This window comes from Anguilla anguilla, chromosome 4 (assembly GCF_013347855.1).
Source record: "Anguilla anguilla isolate fAngAng1 chromosome 4, fAngAng1.pri, whole genome shotgun sequence".
Taxonomy (NCBI): Eukaryota; Metazoa; Chordata; class Actinopteri; order Anguilliformes; family Anguillidae; genus Anguilla; species Anguilla anguilla.
The window spans coordinates 47,529,470-47,550,202 of NC_049204.1; the positions used below are offsets into that span (position 1 = coordinate 47,529,470).

General features: G+C 40.9%; 1 protein-coding gene and 1 long non-coding RNA gene across 4 annotated transcripts in view; one reads left to right on the forward strand and one right to left on the reverse strand.

Moving 5' to 3' along the window:
* Positions 1 to 203: 203 nt before the first annotated feature.
* LOC118226165 lies at positions 204 to 2,400 on the reverse strand. Its single transcript, XR_004764973.1, has 3 exons — positions 1,883 to 2,400; positions 982 to 1,136; positions 204 to 532 (listed from the first exon to the last, which is right to left on the reverse strand). It is a non-coding gene; the product is annotated as an uncharacterized LOC118226165 (long non-coding RNA).
* Positions 2,401 to 2,434: 34 nt separating this feature from the next.
* The window catches only part of myrip (myosin VIIA and Rab interacting protein), a 118,457-nt gene continuing 100,158 nt past the window's right edge, over positions 2,435 to 20,733 (forward strand). For 2 of the 3 annotated variants that reach the window (XM_035415553.1, XM_035415554.1), the window contains exons 1-2: positions 2,435 to 2,780; positions 14,654 to 14,842. In XM_035415553.1, coding sequence (XP_035271444.1) covers positions 14,733 to 14,842 — 110 coding nt within the window. In that variant the 5' untranslated portion in view covers positions 2,435 to 2,780; positions 14,654 to 14,732. The remainder of the gene's footprint in view (positions 2,781 to 14,653; positions 14,843 to 20,733) is intronic. The other variant, XM_035415555.1, reaches the window with a different exon arrangement.

Below are 20,733 nucleotides of genomic sequence, written 5' to 3' on the forward strand. Positions count from 1 at the left end.
TAGACAAACTGCCATCTCCATTGACTTGCCTGCTTGACCAACTTCCACATCTGCAGCTTACATCGAGTACTGATAAATCTGCACCAGTGGCTGGTTGAGCAACAGCAACAAACCTGCTTACACCAACTCTTATGGATGTTTTAGGGGGAGAAAAAAATGTTTTTGCAGTCTTCTGGTTTGAGAACCCTAGCACTGTTGCTGATACATCTAGGAGAGCAGACATAAAAAGCTTCATATGATTTTGTTTGTATAATAGCTTACATGGCACACACATGAATGCATGAAAAAAAAATGCTGAAGATGTTAATAGCATTTGCTCTTAATTTACAGCAGAGGAACCTCAAAATATAGTGAATGGTTGTTTCCTTTTGGCAACATTTATGGTGGTTTAATGGTATGTCCAGCACAGATCTGGGAAAAATGTGGATAATAAATATGCTGTGAACTGATGCTGTGAAATTGTGTGTCCTCAATCGGGTCTCGCAGAACTGGCAGAAAATCAAACAATGGAGGTCTCTCTCTGTCCAACCACCTGGACCAAACAGAAGGGGAAGCAAACATCAAAATGACAGCATTCTAATTCCGAAGTCACATGCTCAAAATGCACACAGAGACAAGTGGTATGAAAAAGGACTTCAATGACGTGAAGCAACTTACAATTAAAAAAATTGTGTGAGCTGCATAAAACAATAGAAACAATGCTTTTACAGGTAGGTGGTAGCAGGTAGGGTAGTGCATCCCTTTTATTGTGAGAATATTATTTTGCAAGAGAACAGATGCAACACAGTGGCTCGTCTGACATGATAACACTCCAAAAGACAAGTGAGACACACAGCAGAGTAAAAAGGTCTGAAAAGCAACTGCAACAGCGCCATGAATACATAGCAAGCCGGAGCCCGGGACAGAGGTAATGGGGACAGCATCAAGGGGCCAGTGTGCAGAGCTAAGTGGAGCTTGGTTGCTAGGCAGACGAGCGCACACCTGTGGGTAGTCGGGCAACAGGTGAGCAAACAGGGTGCTGGTCTGGAATGTGCGCAGAGTGAGTGATGAGAGTGCTGCCATCTGGCCGGTGAGTGATAGGACCTGGCACACACACTCCTTGGGTACAGGGCCCAGCTGTAGGGAAATGCCCCAAACTGACAGCCAGTCAGACACTAATGGACGTTTTGATACCAAGGCTGATTTATCAAGCCTTATTTACCAAACCATTTTCAGCCCAGCCTCACATAAGTAAACGTGTATATATATATATATATATATATATATATATATATATATATATATATATATATATATATATTTTGCAATGATCTTTCATTTACACATGAATTCATCCAAATTAAGCTAATGAAAACGCTAAAGGGAACATTTTGTTTTAAAGCTGTCTTAAGTTTATCTCAGTAGGGATTTTAAAACCAAAAGTAACCCCCCCCCCCCCCCCCCACCAACCAAACACACACACACACACACACACACACACACACAATTACAATTATTGGGGGGAAACAAATGTAAATCAACATGAAATTAACTTTACTGAATCAAATTCCTGAGAAGGATTATGAAAATACATGTAATGAAATTCAGTGATAAGATTGGGCTTAACAGAAAAAGTTGTCATTTCAAGAGATACGGAATCGTTCAGCACTAATAGGAGTTCGAAGATACACAGTGGCATTTTCTCATCCTTTTACTATACGCAATGACTATGACTATGTCCCCCAATATTAAGGGTACATTTGAACAAATATATTTTGAGCAAAATGACTATCACAAAAATGGATCTTCCACCAAAGCCAATCTCATCTGTATTGAAATAAAGAGTTAATAAATGTGTGTTTTAATTGAGTTCTTTGATATCCATAATTAGCTTATTACTCACTTTGGCCTCCCAACTGAAGATAACTTGAAGACAATGGTGAAATTTGAAAGGACGTAATTTCTCCCAATCCACCGGTCTACTTTGTTCTTTTTTCTTGTGAATAACATTTGACGAATGGGATTTTCATTTCTATGAAAAATACTGAATCTACTACATGAGATAACTTGGCACAGTGATATACTGTTTAAAAATGAATATAGCAGAACAGTTTCCAAATGGAAATTGATCCTAAGCGCACTCTGTAATGAAGGAATCGATATGCATTTTTATAAAGTAAACGATGTTACAATGGTAAACTAATCCTTTTAAGAAGACATCGGTGTTGTAGGCTACACTGAGGACACTTCATGCCATCATGATCAATAACACCATAAATCAAATACTTCGGCTAGGTTTAGTAAATGAATGGCCATGCTAAAGAGCACAAATCCTATATGCTTACGTGGCCATGATAATAACTTAATTGTTTCTCTCGAAATTGGTCCAGAAACGGGATTTCACAATTGAGTTAATTCTACGGGTGCGTTCGTTTCGAAGGGAAGTTGCGAAGCTGATTCGCGCTGTTTGATTGGCTGTTCCGCGGGAGACCCAGGTGCTGAGAGAAGATGGAATCACCCGGTGAATATCGCGACCCTGACTGAGACAGAAGCATCTTTACTAAACTGTCCTCTATTTCCCCGTCTGGACAAAAGGGAATTACCAACCTGTGTGCTCCATTCACATTACACGGCGAAAAATTAAGTGTAGGCTTGATCGCACGTCTCACGAACAGTGGCTCTCTTTCACGCAAATCGCCTGACTAGCCAGTGTGCTTGTAAGGCTCTTACCACCGCATGACTCGGACTAGCAGAGGAGACTAACGCAAACGCAGTTGAAGTATCCAGGAGTGTGAATTTAAGTAAGTTTGTGATTTTTATCAATTTAACTGTTCCCCGACCTTCTGTGGCATACAGAGGGCACGCATGGATACATTTTGTGTTGCCAATATTGGGTCATTTTATTTTTATTTGTCTACGGTTATTTGAGCTTGCACCTTTGGCTAGCTAACAGAAACACGTTACGTTCGCAGTTGACATGTTTCCTGAATGAACTGCATTATAGACGGGCAGAACTAACTTTATTGCGTCGTGGAACGATATATGTTAAGCACTTGCCGTTATTTATTCAGGTTATTCGCATTGATGCAGTTTCACGGACGAGCATTTGTTTATGTACAACCAAACGTATGCACAGGTGAACACATTACTCCAGCTATAATGACAAGAAAAATAACCGTCATAAGCTAAGGTTACGTAGCATCTTCAACAGCTGGTATCAAAGAGGTGGTGAATTAGGCTACTGTCACCGTGTTAGCTGGTCTTATTAACATTATATCGAAAAGGTCACTGCTGCAATGTTTGTGAACCGTCTTGTTTGTTAAAGGTAGAATACGTCCTGATTGTGGAGCGATTGTTTTTGAATGACCAAACATTAAAGGGTTTGCCTGCAGGACAGCACACAGAAAAGGTGACTGATGTGAATATGTCAGAAACCTTTACGTATCCGGGTGGATCATGAGTTATACCTTAAAATGCCATGACGTTTCAGAACAGTTAATGATGTCAGTGCATCATTCTGCGGTGTTTGTGTAAACTTGTGCCATTAGTAGGCGATTCGCGTAGTTTGAGGATTTGCATACTTTTCGTCTTCGTTTTTTATTTATTTATTTTTGGCTTTTAGATCCGTAAGGATATATTACTGATAAAATGCACAATGCATTTGACGTCGTGGGAAATCACGAGCTAATGCCGATTGTAATGCGGTAGAATGCAAGAGGATCAGGAGTGCAATGCCCATTGTGATGCAGTATAATACAAGTCGAGGTGACGTTAGACTAAAATTCTGTTTAGATGGTTGTTCTGTAACTGAGCCCTGCATTTCAAGTAATGCTGCGATTATTTAAGGAGGGAAAAAAAGATTAAAGATGCAAATTATCACATTTTTGGTGAGACTACTAGGGCAACACGTTGAATTGTAGGCTCCATACTTGGGGATTGTACCAATAAAATAAGCAGTAGGTTCACTTTTGCAGTGCATTGTAATAAAAAGTGGACATGGACTTAGAACTATGGGTGGTGAATCAGACTCAAAATGGAAATGCGGAGCAGGTTGTGGTAGAATGGAACTAGATATGGATTTAAGCGCAGTAGCCTAATTGTTCCTGTTTCTGCTGGGCGCCATTATTTGTGATCAGCTGGATAAATTATTTTTAAGAAGTTAGGCTCCTTCTGTGTGATGCTTATAGGCACTTATTAATGTTTATTTAAATTTATTCTTTGAGTCCCGTTGAAATAAATAACAAAATCTTTTTTGGGGGAGCACTGGTACTATAGGTGGCACACCATTTAGGGTGTAAGACAGATGGATTGGTTAAGTGCTTTTATAGTCATTCCCTATGTAATCGTGTCCCAAGTTTTCCAGTATTCCATAGTTTTCCAGTCATTGGTCTGATAACAGTGGTATTCCCATGGAAAATTATGTAGAGCTATGCAAGGCTTCCATGTGTGTGTGAAAATTGTGTGTTTGTTTTGGTTGTGGGGAATGTGATAGATTTTCAATATGGTTGCAAATCAGTCTAATCCATCTTCATTCTGTCTGTACCACACATATAGTTCACATTAGACATTTGACTTTTTCCAGCCATGGATGCAGAACCATAAATCCCATATATTGGACAAGCATAAGCTGGCAAGCACGGGTATCCAATGGTAAAGCTGGTGATCCTTGTAACATTGGAAGGCAACTACCTAACTAGCTAACTAATACGGAAGTTACTCAGTAGTCCAGGCAATTTTGGCTTTTGCAAGTGAAAGAAGTTGCCCTTATGCCTACATCTGTGTTGCTTTCAAGAGACTGGGATTTTTAAACTCAGGGGGTAGGCTACCTTTTGGAATTCTTCAAACAATGGCATTACGCTATATTGAAAACAAATATAGACTATATAACAACCTTGAATTAGGCTAAATATCAACCGCACAAAATAAAATCACATTAGAATTCCCTAAAGTGACACACACGCTGTATTAAATTCCCTGAAGAACACAGCACACAAATAATTTCATAGAGTGGATGGCACAGTGCATTATATAGGCTTGCTGTATTTAAGAGTGATCTGTGAAAATGGCTTTTGAACTCTTTTCAAAACTCCACTTACATAAATGCAGATTGACTTTGCAGTGAAAAAGTTTTACACTTAGCATTTGAGGGTGCAACATGTAGCAAGCAGTGTGTAGCCTATGTCCTGTACATAGCTAAATATCTACAAAAGTCTTCTTTGATGGAAGTCTCCAAGTCCATTATGGGCTGAAGCTGTCCTTCAACTCTAATCTGCTGAATCACTGGTCTTTTATTATCCTGTTCAAATATTGTTTCAAATGTCGGTGAGGCACTCTGGCATAGTGGTTACTGGTTAGGATATGTGACTAACAGGTTTAAATTCTGGGTGCGGCACTGCCAGTCAACAAGGTGCATATCCTGGATTGCTTCAGTAAAATATCCAGCCATGCAGATGATTTTGTTTAAAAATATGTAGCCTAAATGTCCAGGTGTCTGATGATCAAATAATCCCTGTGTGATATTTTCATAATAACGGATAACTGATCAGATAAAATTCTGGTATAATGGTGTTAAGCAGTGACACTGTTGACAGCTTTGTTGACAGCACCATTTCCTGTGACATTTGCGTTTTGTCTGTTCTGCCTTCTGTTCTGATGCTGCGGGCAATATGCCTGTCAGATTTTGGCCCAGTAAAAGCAGGGTCAGCCAGTCAGAAGTCATGTCCTCCCCCAAAGTGCTGAAAAGGCTGCTTTACTAACTACAGTAGCTGCGGTTTTTCGTTTGGATGGCATAAGACAAATGCATCCAAACAAAAGTAACTCGTAGGCCTGGGCGATAAAACGATAGCGATATGTACCGGCGTTAGACACTTGATCAATAGCAATAATAAAATTGTTCGATAGAATGTTCGATTGGGGTTTGTTCATGCGAACGAAGTTTGCGTATTTGATGTGCTTTCCTGGCGGTTTGCACTCAAATTCATTAAATGCAAACCACCAGGAAAGCACATCAAATACGCAAAGTTTGTTCGCATGAACAAATCCCAAGCGTGCTCCCTCCCTGGTTCATAAACAGTCTATCATATCCCTTTATAATGGAGCGTGCTACGAGTGACACGCAAACAGCCAGTCATTTAACAGGTGTATGTTCGGTTGCACCATCGACATGTGACACAACAACAGAAACAGAGTGGAGTGAGAAATTGCGTGCAGACGGTGAGGAAATTGTTGATAAAAAAAGGACAGGTCAGCTCGCCAGTAGCCTATGGCAGTTTTTTTAATTTTATTTATTTTTTAGTCTGACCGATATAAACTATAAACTATAGTTTTATATTTTAATTAATTAAAGTTTAACAAGGCAAGGTACAGCAGCATAAAAACACAGTGAATCCTGACATGCGTCAAACATAACAGCGATCAACATCATAAGCATCATATCATAACACCGTTGTGTGTAAACTGTGCGGGAAAACCGTCCCAACCACGAGCGGGAATACAACAAACTTATTTTATCACTTTAGCCGCTTCCACCCTTTGGAGTACGCTGTCATAAAAAAATTTCCCGACCGTGAAAACTGCCTGACTTGTTTACATTTTGAACAGATGTGGCAAGTGGGTAAATCTGTCGCTGTTTTCGTCGCAGCACTTTCGACACAAGCAATATCGGAAGCACTATCCTAAAATTTTCTTTACCGTGAATGATCAATAATTATCGATATCGACTGAAATTAAACGCATTTATCACAATAAAAATTTCAGGTAGGCCTATATCGCCCAGCTCTAACTTACAGTTCTTTTATACAGGTATTGGCTAACATAACCTAGGCTATAACATTACATAGTGCCACCAAGATAATACACTATGCCTCTAGAAGAGTTTTCTATTTTTAGATGAAAACAAAATATGCTATATATACACACACACATGTTGGTCATATAATAGCCTAAATATTTTAAAAGTAGGCTAATATTTATGGGTGTATCAAAATCAAACGTAGATTAGATAATCAGATTAATGATAATTGTGTTTGTCAAAAGAGGGAATGCGTCCTAAGTCCCTGGAAAGGGCAGTGTGAGTCAGACAGCAGGTCTCTGATGGGCTTTATACCCAGGGTAATGAGGTGTGTTGGGATTGATATATTAGCTCTGTGAACTCAGAAGAATGGAGTGATGGAGAGAAGGAGGCTTTCACCAGACTCTCAATCAGTGCTTACCATGGGAAAATTGCTTTAATACAGAATAAGTCATGCCCCTCTCCCCAGAGTTTGACTTATTTGAAAGTTGCTGAGAAATATGATCTTATGGATAGTTTTTTTTCCCTCCTTCCATAATGTTTGTGTGCCCATTAATCTTCAGGTGAGGAACCATTAGGATAAAGACAACCGTTGTATTGAGTTAGGCCTAATCACAACGGTCCTGTTGGTGCAAGGTTTAGGCTAAATCATGATGTTTTTGTGTTAACTGTGTCTTTGTTATTGTACTGTAATTTGCGAAACTGATGATTTTTCATTGTGGCGTTTCCATTGTTTTTGTGCTCCTTAGACAGACGTGAAAGTTACTCACGGTATGGATGTAAGTTGTTGTGGGTATTCGGGAAGTACCCAGCCATTTAGAAGTGTAGCAGGATATTGTGTAATCAAACCATGCATTTGCACGTGTGTCTAGTGCATTTTGTAAAGCAGGGCTCAAAATTGATTAAATATTGGTGCCCAGTAGCTTTGTACACACTTGTCATTCCAGATTGGCTGTCAAAGTGGCATTTCAATCTATTATTTGATTTATTATTTGATCCCAAGGAGAGATGGAAATTGAGACAAACGCCCTCATGCACAGGCAGATTCTGGTGTTCTGTAAATTAGCCTAAAACAAAATGATAGTAAACTCTCAGATAAGGGTTTAGCAGATGCAGATGTTATTTTACATGGAGATATGTGGATTCAAATTTGACCATTTTTCAGAGAAAATTGTGGGATCCAGGCACAAACTCCAGTTGCTGCTTACCATTAGCCTAGATGGATCTAACTGAAAGTGTAGTTAAAGCCAACACTTCTCTCACAAGTTCCTGTATGGCTAATGGCAGTGGACAGCAGTCTGTATAAACAGTCTTCAGGAATTTTAATGATTCTGATTCTGTTTCTCAGTACTGCCTCCTCCACTGATGAGTTTATTCGTCACAGGAGAGAATTCACAATTTTAATTTTCAGCTAGCCAGTTTTGACTTAAGACATCCGCAGACAAACAGCATTTCCATTAATTCCTTTGTCATATGCTGAGGTATCTCTGAACATCTTATGATGGATTAAACAAAGCCTGGAAGATCTGAAATGTGTCACAGTTGCATGGTTTATGTAAGAAGACCATACTTTGGAGATTAAACACAGTCGGTTCACACTGTGTTGCTGTTTACCTCTGAGGCATTTGCAATATTTTCTATTTCAGACTACGGCATATTCTTACTTTCACCATGTTTAGTAGTTTATTTGTAAACCCTAATAAAAATATGCAATGAGAGATCGGCTATTTGCTAGTGAAAACCACCTACTTTCCAATGTATAAAAAAATAAATTGTGAATGTCGGTGAGTGACTGAGTGATGAAGTTACACCATTGGTCGGCCGGATCACTTGTGTTAGGTCCAGCCATATACAAGGTTTCCTAGTCTTGTTCGTTAGAACTCTCACGCGGATAAAGACCATTAATAGCTGATCATACCAGAGGATGGTTGGATGACCAGATTTTGCTAAGACTTTAGGAGCCACCCACATGGTGATGAATGCCATCTGACCTTTTGCTAATTAGCACAGAGAGGCAAGACCTCTGCTGAACATATTGCTGTACACAGTGCCCCCTACATTACAAAACTGTTTTGGTTTATCTGCTCACTGGAATCAACATTGATTCCAGTTGCAAGTTCCCAGGAGGCATTGGATCTTGTGCTATCCAAGCCCTGACTGACTTAGGCTATCTTGAGCCATGACATGGAAGTCTGCAGGTTGGAACAGTGATGTGAATGATGGGTAATATACTGTTGAGGTCACAGGATCAGAATGTACTTTGACAATGATATATTGAACCAGACCATTGAAGGTGTGTTTATGTATTTTTCTCGTTTTATTGATCTTTAGTTTTAGTTTTATTAGTATTGATTTTGACTAATTTAATAACTGTTAAGGCGTTTGCCTGTCAGTTTTCCTGTTTGCTGGGTAGCTGGGTAGAAAGCCTCAAGCTGAAAAAGGAGAAACATTAAGGATATGGGGTGTTTTATTGGGGAGTGAAATAGCCTTTCATTCTAGGCCTATTATGTGACTCGCAGTCGGGTTTTAGCAGCATGTCCAAATCGCTTTGTCATTGTCTGTATAAGAAGGTTTTTAAAATGTCACACTGTCTTATATGAGGACATTTATGAGACTAATATGTAGGAGAAAAAATGGTGGTACAAACTATGCTTTTGTTTTTTCTGTTTTACTATAGATTACTGGATGTCTTTGTGCACTGGAGCAGGTGTTAAATTGCTGATGGGCTGAACACAGTCAAAACTATTGGGAATAGACCATGTTCACTCAATGTCTCCGCTGCACTGTATGTGTGTATTTTTAATTGGTGACTTTAGCTTCATAATTGTTTGGAACAACAATTAAAAAGATATATCTGAAGAACTTACGACAAAACTGTTTCCGCAGTATTTAGGCCTAATGGGTTTAATGCAATGCTTGCTTGACAAAGTGTTCCTGTTTTTTGGGCTGTGAAAGATTTGTGAGTCTTTGAGTTAGCCAGACAGATGTAAAAAAAGAAAACAAAGAAAGAAAAAACTGATGGTTTAAAGAGATACAGACAAAAGGTTACGCTACGAAGTGATTTGACTTGCCTAAATGTCTACGTTGGGAAATTTGTCAAACCACACAAAGGTTCAGCTTGGCATAGGCTATAGCCTAGCCATTTCTCAGGGACCAGTATGTATTCTGACAGATGCCAAAAAACAATAATCTATGTAAAAAAAAACAGATCTATGTAAAAAAACAATACATAGATCAGTGCATTAAATTCTCTGAGTTCTAGTCAGTCAGTTCATTGTTATGGTGAGCTTTATCCTTCTGGATATAGGCTAACTGAAGGCTCCTAAGACTTACTGAGAGGATAAAGCAAACAGTCAATTTAGCACATGATTGAATGTGCCCTTTTAGCTCACACATGCATCTGTGTGTTATGTTCTACTTTGTGCCCATTTGTTTTTATTTGTTTATTCGCTCCTGGTGCCCCATTGTATTTTGCAGGTACTGTATTCAGACTGTTTGTACCCCAGAGATGACGTTGTTGCTGTTGTTGAGTTCTATGAAACAGATGATAACGACAGACGCCAGGGGCTCTGGTAATATTGTGGTTATCCGTGGCGGTCCATAAGTGCAAATAACCCACTTTCAGTGTTCCAGGCTTTGTCCGCGGCAACTTCTATGCTCTGTTTCTCATCAATGCTGTCAATTACAGGAAACTGAATTAAAAAATGGAGCTGCCAATGTGAAGTATAACTTAACAGGCTCCCTTGCATGGCCTGCCTGGGCTGAATGCATTGTGGTATGTCCATGTGGAGTCCATCGAGGTATACAGCACCACTCTATCAAGTGAAAATCAATCTGTTCACGTTTAGGCTAGTTGCTGTAAGTGGAAAACGGTGTCTCAGGCATTGATCAAGAATGTCCATTAATTCCTGATTTGGTTTGCATTCGGTGACTGGAAGCCATGTATGGATAATGTTAATGTCATGCTCCTCAAACCATTGGGGGAATACTTTGATCGGTCAACAAGGACATACTCTTGAAGCTGTTGAAGGTCTATCCCCCCCTGATCAAATTATAGGTAAACACATGTACTGTGAAGGCAGAGGCTTCATTTTGTTAATTGTATATGCATAGGCTATATGAAAGATGAATAGCTTTGTGTTATGCATTAACCATGTGGATTTGCAACCACTGATAGATGGACGCTCATTTATGTTGAGGAGTTCTCTATTGTCTTCCTTGTTTGTTGGCTATTGAATCTTCTTGAACAATAGGCTTGATTATGGAGTGTTGGTAAAGAGCATGTGTAATCACATTCCTCCTGTTCTCAGCTGGAGGGTCCATCAAAATTACTGGTCAAGAGGATAGATTTAAATAAACTGAACTTTGCCATTCTTGAGTATGTTATACAAGTGTAATTTCTGATTCATCCCTGAATAGAAAGCTTTAAATAACCTAATTTAGACCATGGAGAAATAGTTGCCAGCTGAAGGATCACTGAATTTCCAAAGTAATTTAGTTTAAAAAAGATTGCATTATTACTACAAAAAACTGGAATTAAAACACCTGAAGTAGGCTATGTAAGGCATTTGGATGAGAAATTTCCATAAATCTGCTTCGTCCTTTACTGGTGGAATGAGTTTCAAAAACACAATGGGAGAAATGGGAGTATTGTGCTTTCTTAAACTGGTCATTTAAACTTGAGCACAGAACCTGAAGTGGTCACACTGAAACCAAGTAAAAGAAAAATACCACCAATGCATTCTAGTAGCCTATATCATTCATTTGGGTCATAAATATCATGCTTCAGCTGTTTCAAACTCATTTCTGCAGTGAACTTCTGTTTTTAAAAATGAAACATTGGGGTCGGCCAAATTCATGAGAGAATTTCTTTGTGGCCACGAGGCGGTGAAGTTGTGTTGGGTGGCAGGTGTGAGACAGGGAGGCGGGGCTGTTTCGGCTCTTTTGCCAATTTAAGCAGCAGTTTGAGCCGTCCCCTCCTGGGACCATGGGGCCGCTTCGCCAGGCGTTCCACGGCCGTCTCGCTCAGCCGGGAGGGCTGGGCGTCTGGAGCTGCCTGCCGGAGAAGCACGGCTCGTTCCAGGTCACACCGTCTCTCCTCCTCACCGGGAGCCAGGAGCCAGAGAGCTCCCCGACTGTGAGTCAGAACAGCTCGGTTCACCAGTCCTGCCATCTAGTAATTACACGGGCCCATTCCTGCTCATAACATGGGTGACACACAAAATCGTGCCCTTTCAGTTTCCTGTACCTGCAGTAATTGGTTGAACTGAGCAGTTCTGTCTTGTGGCAGAAGACGTTCTTTCTTTTACTTGTGATGTGGAAAGCCACAGGGTACCTGTCACTTTTTCAGAAAATGTACATAAGCTGATCTGTCTATGGTGTGTGTGTGTGTGTGTGTGTGTGTGTGCGTGTCTGTGTGATGTTGTGGCCTTTATATTCCTTTACATATGTGGCTTCATGCCATCTTGTAGCATGTATCACGTAGCCTATATCATTGCATATGAATTAAAGATTATCCTAATGCTATATCAGACATGTTGTTTAGCAATGTTTAGGCTAATAGTGCCTACAAGGATGTTTACCAGCAGCTTTGTTATTTTCCATCAAAGATAGTAATACCAATAAAGAAGCTTCTGTTTCTCATTTACGTGTCATTAATGTGATGCAAAGCTATATGACGCATAGCCGGAAACTATTGATTATGTTGTGCCTCTGAACATGAATCGTGGGTTACTGATTGTAAAGTAATTGCTTGGAGTAACACAATGTGGAAATGTATTCTAAATGAAATGAATAATAGTCACATGTTCGAGTTTCCCATTAAGATAATGGATAGTGATACTGTTATGGAGTAAAACACAAAGCACTGATTCGCTTCTCTGTGAGCTGGGCATTGCTCGCATGCTATGCCTTCTATTATTGTGCAGGTAATTTACATATTCAGTTTCATTAGAGAGATTACCGGAATCAGTGCTCATCCCATTTCCTGTCCTGGAGGAGGCTGAGCATATGCAGTTTTATAAATCGCTCATTAATGAAGTGCTGGAAAATAACAATTTAGTTGGCCAGGCACTGGGTACTGTAGGTCTATTCATGTGTCCAATACTGCAGAGACCTGGTGATAAGGCAACGGCTGGAATTCAATCATTTTGACGAATAAATCAGACCATTTTTTCCCCATAAAACACAGTTCTGCAGTCACTAAAGCCAACTGATCACCAAAATGAGCCTGTGAAGAAAAAATAATAGGCTAATGCTTGTTTACTTGTAATACAAAGTTAAGGACGCATGTTGATTGAAAACTGGAAATTCTGTACATCATGTAAATGTCAATGAACTGCTAAAGAAAAAACATTTTTAAAAATGGAATCAGGCTGTTATGCTGTTTTTCCTTAGTTTGTGGATAAGTGCTGCAGGCAGATGGGGAGATGTAGGGCGGCTGGAAACTGTGAGGTTGAATAAGGCACCGACTCGACTCTGAATCACCTCAAATGGCTCACATTGTCAAATGGATTTGCTGCATACGCACCACAATAAAGTAATTGGTGTCCTCCACCCCCACACTGGTCGGTTCTATAAAAAAACGCCCAGATGAACAATCCTTTCCTCCTGGGAATTCAGAGAGTGATGGGCATGTTGACCAGCCCAGATAAGACCCGCCCACAATGGTACTAAAATTAAGTGCAGGGCTCCTCTCAAATATATAGACCGCTTATCCTTAGCCCAAGGTATGAGAACTGGCACGATGGTTGTTATGATGGCGACAGTGATAATGTGTATTATTATTTCATTATTACTATTAATTCGATTATCAGATTGTACAGGGAAACTTAGATGGCATGATATGTGAAGGCCATATCAGAAGAGTAGCAACCTGCGAGTTATCGGGTGGTGTAAAGGGTAACATTGCTGAATTAGTAGTGGGAAACGGTATGCAGTCAGATGAGCATGTGTTTATAACTGGAATGACCTTTCCTAATTGCGTAGTTAAGTGTTTGTGTGTTCTCCTAAATTCAGTCTGCTGAACTGATTTATCCGTAGGAGGACACGTGTGATGGCTCAATATCCTTTTGTAACCAAAGAACTCAACGAGAACAAAAAAGTGTTTCTTCATACTGTTTGTGCGAAAAGCAATCAGTCATGCTCTGGCACTTTTCCACTCTTGAAATTACAAAAGGAGGTGTTCCTGCAGAGAGGGAATTTAAGAATCTTGCTGTATGGCAGAATTATGAATTCAGGCATTGTGAAGTCAGTGTAATCAGACTACCAGGAGATCTTTCCCAACTTCTACTTTGGAATTTCATTATTTGTCAAAACTGTCATGAAAAAAAGTAGCCTATTTGTGTGTAAAGCATTTGTTTGTGCACACCTGTGAGTGTGTGAGAATGTGGATGTGTGTGTCTGTATCTGTACCTGTGTCTGTAGCAATGCTACTTCCTGAGGACAGTCCAGAGGATATAATATTTGTGTGTGTGTGTATATGTGTTTTTACCCTCCGGAAAAGTGTAGGCTATTGGTTATTGTCAGGGCTACTGAGAGCGTTGATGTTGCCTCAGCTGAAAAAGTGAGCACTGGCCATGTCACACTAAACATGTCTATAAATGACACCAGGTGTAAACATCCCTCCCGATGGGTGATGACTAATCCTTTTCAGCTCCTCTCATCGCGAAATTGAAAAATGGTTCCCTGTGAAGGTAGAGTGCAAAATAGCAGCAAATCTGTTCTGCGTGTACTGTGCTTCCCTCCAGAGCTGAGGTTGATAATTGATTGGGTTCATGATTCAGGCGGCTCGTAAGATTTAGCGTCAGTCCCACGGCCTGGTGCACTCTCCCCTTCCCAGTCACAGCGAGTGAGTCTCCTCTCTGCTCCTCCCCCCACCCTCAGGTGCCCACTCCTCCCCCCCTGAGAAGAGCTTGCTTTGAGGTTTGAGACCGAGCGACCAGCCGACGCGCCCCCGGCAGCCATGGGTAGGAAGCTGGACCTGTCGGGCCTGACGGACGACGAGGCGGAGCATGTGCTGAAGGTGGTGCAGAGGGACATGAAGCTCCGCAAGAAGGAGGAGGAGAGGCTCAGGTGAGCACCGGCCCGTTACCACGGTGATTGATGTCAGTGTTCCGTGGCTGGCTCATAGCAGTGGGGCGGGGACAGGACAAGCCTGCACCCTCCGGGTGGAGGAGCTGCCTTTGTGAAGTGTACAGCCACATGGTCCTGCCTAGAGCACATCCATAGAGCCCTTCTGCCAGCCTGCTGGACTGTGCTGTTAGTTTCCTTACAAACCTCCAAAATGGTCTTCATATGATCAGTGTCTGGTCAGTGAGGCTCTGATTACATGATGGCACCATCCATTTTGGAGGTACATAAAACCTCGGTCTCCCAATGCTACTAGAAAAGTACTTTGCCCATTAGTGCTTTCCGATTTTGTCTTTTGATTGGCACTCCCATTAATGCGATTCCCTGTGGAGCCTATTAAGATTCACTCTGCCATCATTACTTGCTAAGTGTCAAGAAACACAATTTTATAGACTGCTGAGTGACAAAACAACTCTCTTCTGGGGCTGTTCAGATATTGACATTTTAAACAGGTAAATGGCATCATAGTTCCTCATGGACTGGAATGCATTTATATAGCGCTTTTATCCAAAGCGCTTTACAATTGATGCCTCTCATTCACCCATTCACACACACACTCACATGCCAATGGTGAAAGGCTGCCATGCAAGGTACCAATCAACTCATTGGGAGCAATTAGGGGTTAGGTGTCTTGCTCAAGGACACTTCGACACACCCAGGGCGGGGGATCGAACCGGCAACCCTCCGACTCCTCCTGAGCTATGTCGCCCTCATCTGCAGGGTTTAGCTTCTCTGTAATATGAATTTCCTGCACAGGGCGGTTAGGTGTGGTACACAATCACCACGGTTGGTCAAGGAAGAAGAAGTTTAGGTCAGCCTCCCTGCACGGGCCTTGGCAGGGGATGCGGGGGTCGAGCGGTGACCTCTGAACCCTGTCACAGCCTCATTCGAACGTCTGGGCGCGGGGGCGTGTCCGTCTGCCGTCCCTGCTCCCAGGGGCCCTGGTGGCACGGCCCTTTCACTCGCTTGCCCGACTGCCAGTGTCCTCCTGTCTCTCTTCTGTGTGACATCCTGTTTTGATGGGTGCTGTTGTCAACCGTTCACTGGCTGCGCATAGCAATCAGCCATTTATCCTACACTTCAGACAGTAGGCTATGTCTATATTGGCCTGTGTCAGCTATTACAAGGGCCATAGCAGCTGACAGGCATATCAAACTGACTTCAGGTTTGTGCTAACGCACATAATTTTTTGATCGATTCGGTATTTCACTGTCAGGAAGGTCTGACCCTTTTCCTTATTTTCGAGATTAGAGAAGTGTCTTTATCATGACCGGTAGATTGTTCCGGATGGTCAACTTGATTGGCACAGAAGTTTGGGCTGATGCCAGGACGCAGTGCAAGGTCACATAGAGGACGTGGTAGCTGTGAGATAAACATCCTGGCGCTCTCCTAAAACAATGGACCCTATAGCAGAAATAACCTGAGCACAAGTGTTGGGTCCACAGCTGTGTATTCATATTAAACGTAAGCTGTTGCCTGGTGTTGATTGCAGAGAAGCACTCATTTTACCCCACTCCCCATCCCCCATGGGGTTAATGTTCCTCATCGAGTAGTTGAATTTCTCCCTTGTCTCTCTGCTGGAGTCCCCCTATTCAAAATGCTCCTCAGAAGTGGACAGGAAAAGCTAGCCTTCTCCGGTTTTGCAGTGACTCATTTCCTCTGGCCTGTTCTCAGCGGAGCTCAAAAGAGAGCTGGTATTAGCCTCAAAGCAAACAATAGCAAGCAAGTAAAGCAAAGTAAGAACGTAAGTCAGTGTTCTTGCTCAAAGTTTTACTGATGTTAAATCTTAAGCTCTTAAAGTAAACGGTGGAAATTGCTGCCTGTGTTCCCATTAAATGAGCCCCTGGGCTCAGATCAGTACTTCAGAAGACATTAAGGTGTTTCCTAAAGTGCTCCGAATTTTTCATTGTTTTGTTAATGTGTTGTATGAAGGTGGTTTTTTTCAATGTCCTTGTAGATGAAGGCTTTCTGGTTTACTGTTCACTACTATATTTAGTTTTTGTAATATAGCTCACTGTGAAACCATTTGAAGGACTCAGTCACACATAAGAACAAACTCAAGTGATTACAGTATGCATTGGAGCAAAATCATCTCTCTGCAGTGTTTAGCAAGCATCACGTGCTATTAGATATGTTGTGTATGATACACCTCACTTCAGAATGCTCAGTTGTAAATTGCTTTACCGGAAAACCCATTTTCTGCTAGCCACATCTGAAAACACAGCGTCAAATATACCAGCACCAATCACATTATACTGGGTTACTCATGCACCAATCATATTACACTGCGTTACTCATGCACCAGTGACAACACATTGGATTACTCATGCACCTATCACGTTATACTGGATTATTCGTGCAGCAATCACATTACCCTAGATTTCACATGTAGCAAAGAAAATTTGAGACTAAGAAGATTTAAAGTGCGCAGTAACATTCCAATGACGGCGTTTGTACATGTGATTTAGCACATGTTCTTTTACTGCTGAAATGACCAAACGTTTTATTTAATTTTCAGAATAGTTGCTTCTCAATTGTACTTTATAGACATGCATGGCTACTCATAGAATTATTTTACACATACATCTAAATGATATGCATTTTCCACGTAGACTTTTGTGACGACTCTTGGAAGTAATTTTGGTTGATTATATAAGTACTTGTATATACTGCAAGATACTCTGCTTTGTGTACTGTATGTAGCTAATTGAAGGCATTACAGAAGGGTGCACTGCTAGCCTGTAAGTGGAAAAAGTTGTGAGGCAGTTGAATTCAGTGTTTGGCAGAAACTGTGTGGATATTAAGAAGTTTAGATGGTATTGATTGCCTGATGCGATAATTGTGCTCCCTTTCTTGGGAACACCCATTATACTCATACAGGCAACAGGAATCACTTAAGGAGAGAGCGGGAACCCTTTCAAGCAAATGGGTTTGGATTCAGTCGGAAGTGGAAGTGAAATTACTTCTGGAACTGCTGATGTTGTTCCTCGGTTACTGTTTTCTCTCGTGGATTTAAAGGGTTTCTGTGGTCTGGTAATGCACCCCACCACGCACACATGCTGTTTTTGTAATTATTTTGATCTTGTTAAAAGGAGGAGGGTTAAAGTGGAGTGCAAAGTGCACAGTTGTCCTCCTTTGGCTTTGAACAGTACAGTACAGTGCTGTGTGTGTGTTAGAGGGAGAGGTTAGGCGTGATTTACAGACCTCCAGCGGCTTAAGGATTTGGGGGCGCCTGGGCCCTCTGACTGTGCCCTGTGGCCCTGCTCTCCACGGGCTAGGGTACCGCCGGCTAGTGTACAAGCTCACCTAAAGTCCGACTTTCCAAAATACATACATAAATAGGAAGCCTTTGGCATTTGACGTGAACAACTTCCTGAAGGAAAACCTTTTTTATTTTAGTTTATTGGTGTTGCTTCAGAATTGGCAGTGTAGTGACTCTTACAGTAGGGTAAATCTTCATTGCCTGGTGACCAGAACTTGACTGAACATGTTTAAGGAAGTGTTAAGGAAGCCATGCTTTGAAAGTCACAGTTCAGTATTAATATAAATATGTGCAATGGTCTGTTTGGTGGTTTATGATTTTTCACAGGCTTACTTGTCCAAGGTTTGTAGTTTTGTTGAAGAAAAAGAAGAAAAAAAACAAAAAAAACAATCACCCCTAACAATCGACACATGAATGTCACCTGACAGCTTAAATGTTCATTTTTAATTTCCTGAGTGCTTTTTACTAAGACACGTGGGAGGGAAACAGCTGATAATACCATTAGATCTATAAATATAGGTTTGTCAGGTAGTAGACAGTAAATCAGCACATATGTATTTGAATTACACACTTCTGAGAAACATTTTTTTGGCTAAAGAAATATTTGAATAAATAACCACTGAACAGTGTAATTTGTCATTTTGCATCAGCTAATAAAATGTCTGTCCCATAAGTGTGTAAGAATCACAGTAGCCTACCTGTACCTGAGGTTTCTCTTCAACTGTATGGTGCTGTCTTTCTTGGTGGTTGTGATAACTACCCATACAAAGGACGCTAAAGTGCATTGCAAATCAGTGTTTATTCATGATGTCGGCTAACTCTGTCAAACAATTTGTGTAAGATATTCGTGTTCCTCTCTGAATCACTCCACTCTGCCGAATTATGGAAGAGAACTGCGAGCACTTAATGCTTGGAAAGCTTCTGCATGTGTAATAATATGTCTGGATAAAAATTAAATCCTATATAGACAGCTATGCAAAGCCTAAAAACCTTCCGTAAGATGTCCCACTGTGTTACACTCTGCAAACCAGTGTGTTTTTACCAGGAAGTCCAAGAGCCTGCCTCATGACCATTTGAGCTTTCACCATTGTTTGAGTGGCTGGGAGAAGGTGTGTGTGGAGACCTTAATACAGACACTGTTAAACTCAATTGTTCAGTTTACTCGGATGACTTAAATTTAAAATTTTATTTTTCACTTTATTTATTTTTTTTACTGAAATTGAGTTTATGCTGTATTCTAATGACTTAATTTAGTAACATTGACGCTTGTTTTACAATTATGCATATAATTATTAATAGCAGGGCACTAAACCTGACAGAAATGCAGATTTGGTGTTTAGCATAAAGGTTCATTTCAGGCTCCGTTGCCATTCGACAAAGACTGTAAGGCTGAACACCTGATTTCTAGAGCATAGGAACATGAAGAGACATTACCACAGTAGACTGGTGGAGTGGAATATAAGATAATTGAAAAAAAATTACTATTTTACAGGGTAAAATTACCGGCAGTTTCATGAATGTGCCCCCTTCTGTTCTGAAGCATATTCTGGTGGTGTTTCTCTTAATGGTTCCACTCTTTGAATTTTGCCTGAGCCTTCAGAATGGGCTTCTCTTTAATTCTACTGATGCATGCTCTGCATAGCCCATGATTTGTTATACTAATACACAGATGTGAATAAATCATGGATAAAATTGGGGAAAACAATTAAATGAATATAGTCTTGAGGGCATCATGGGGTGAATGCCAAGAATCATATTATTCGTCTTAATGAGTGTGCAGCAGAGCGTGTTCGTTGCTGCCTGCCTTCAGAGTATTTTTCTCCCTTTCTTCCTCATTAATTTATGCAGAACGCAGGGCAAATAATTCTATATAGTTTTATTTTTCTCAACATAACTGGCAAGCTTCAACAAGTTACAAGACCACCTTGAACAGGAAAAAAACAAACAAACAGACCGGTTTGGGCTTCCAAAGGATGGAAAAAGCAATGCATTTATACCTACCAGAATTAAGTCATTCCTTACTGTAAAAAAGGAGCCCAGGACTCTATATATTACACTTGCTATGCTCTGTAAGATAGCATGACACTTCTGAATTCCCTGTTGCTAAATACAGCACTATACACTCACCGGCCACTTTATTAGATACACCTTGCTAGTACCGGGTTGTCTTCTGCTGCTGTAGCCCATCTGCTTCAAGGTTTGACGTGTTGTGCGTTCAGAGATGCTCTTCTGCATACCTCAGTTGTAACGAGTGGTTATTTGAGTCTGAAATACTCAAAACAGCCCGTCTGGCACCAACAACCATGCCACGTTCAAAGTCACTTAAATCACCTTTCTTCCCCATTCTGATGCTTGGTTTGAACTTCAGCAGATTGTCTTGACCATGTCTACATGCCTAAATGCATTGAGTTGCTGCCACGTGATTGGCTGATTAGATATTTGCGTTAACAAGCAGTTGAACAGGTGTACCTAATAAAGTGGCCGGTGAGTGTATATAACGGGCGAAGTATATTGTGTCCTAAGTGGCTCCAGCCGAGGCTAAAATAACATGCTAATGGAACAATGTCCGGAA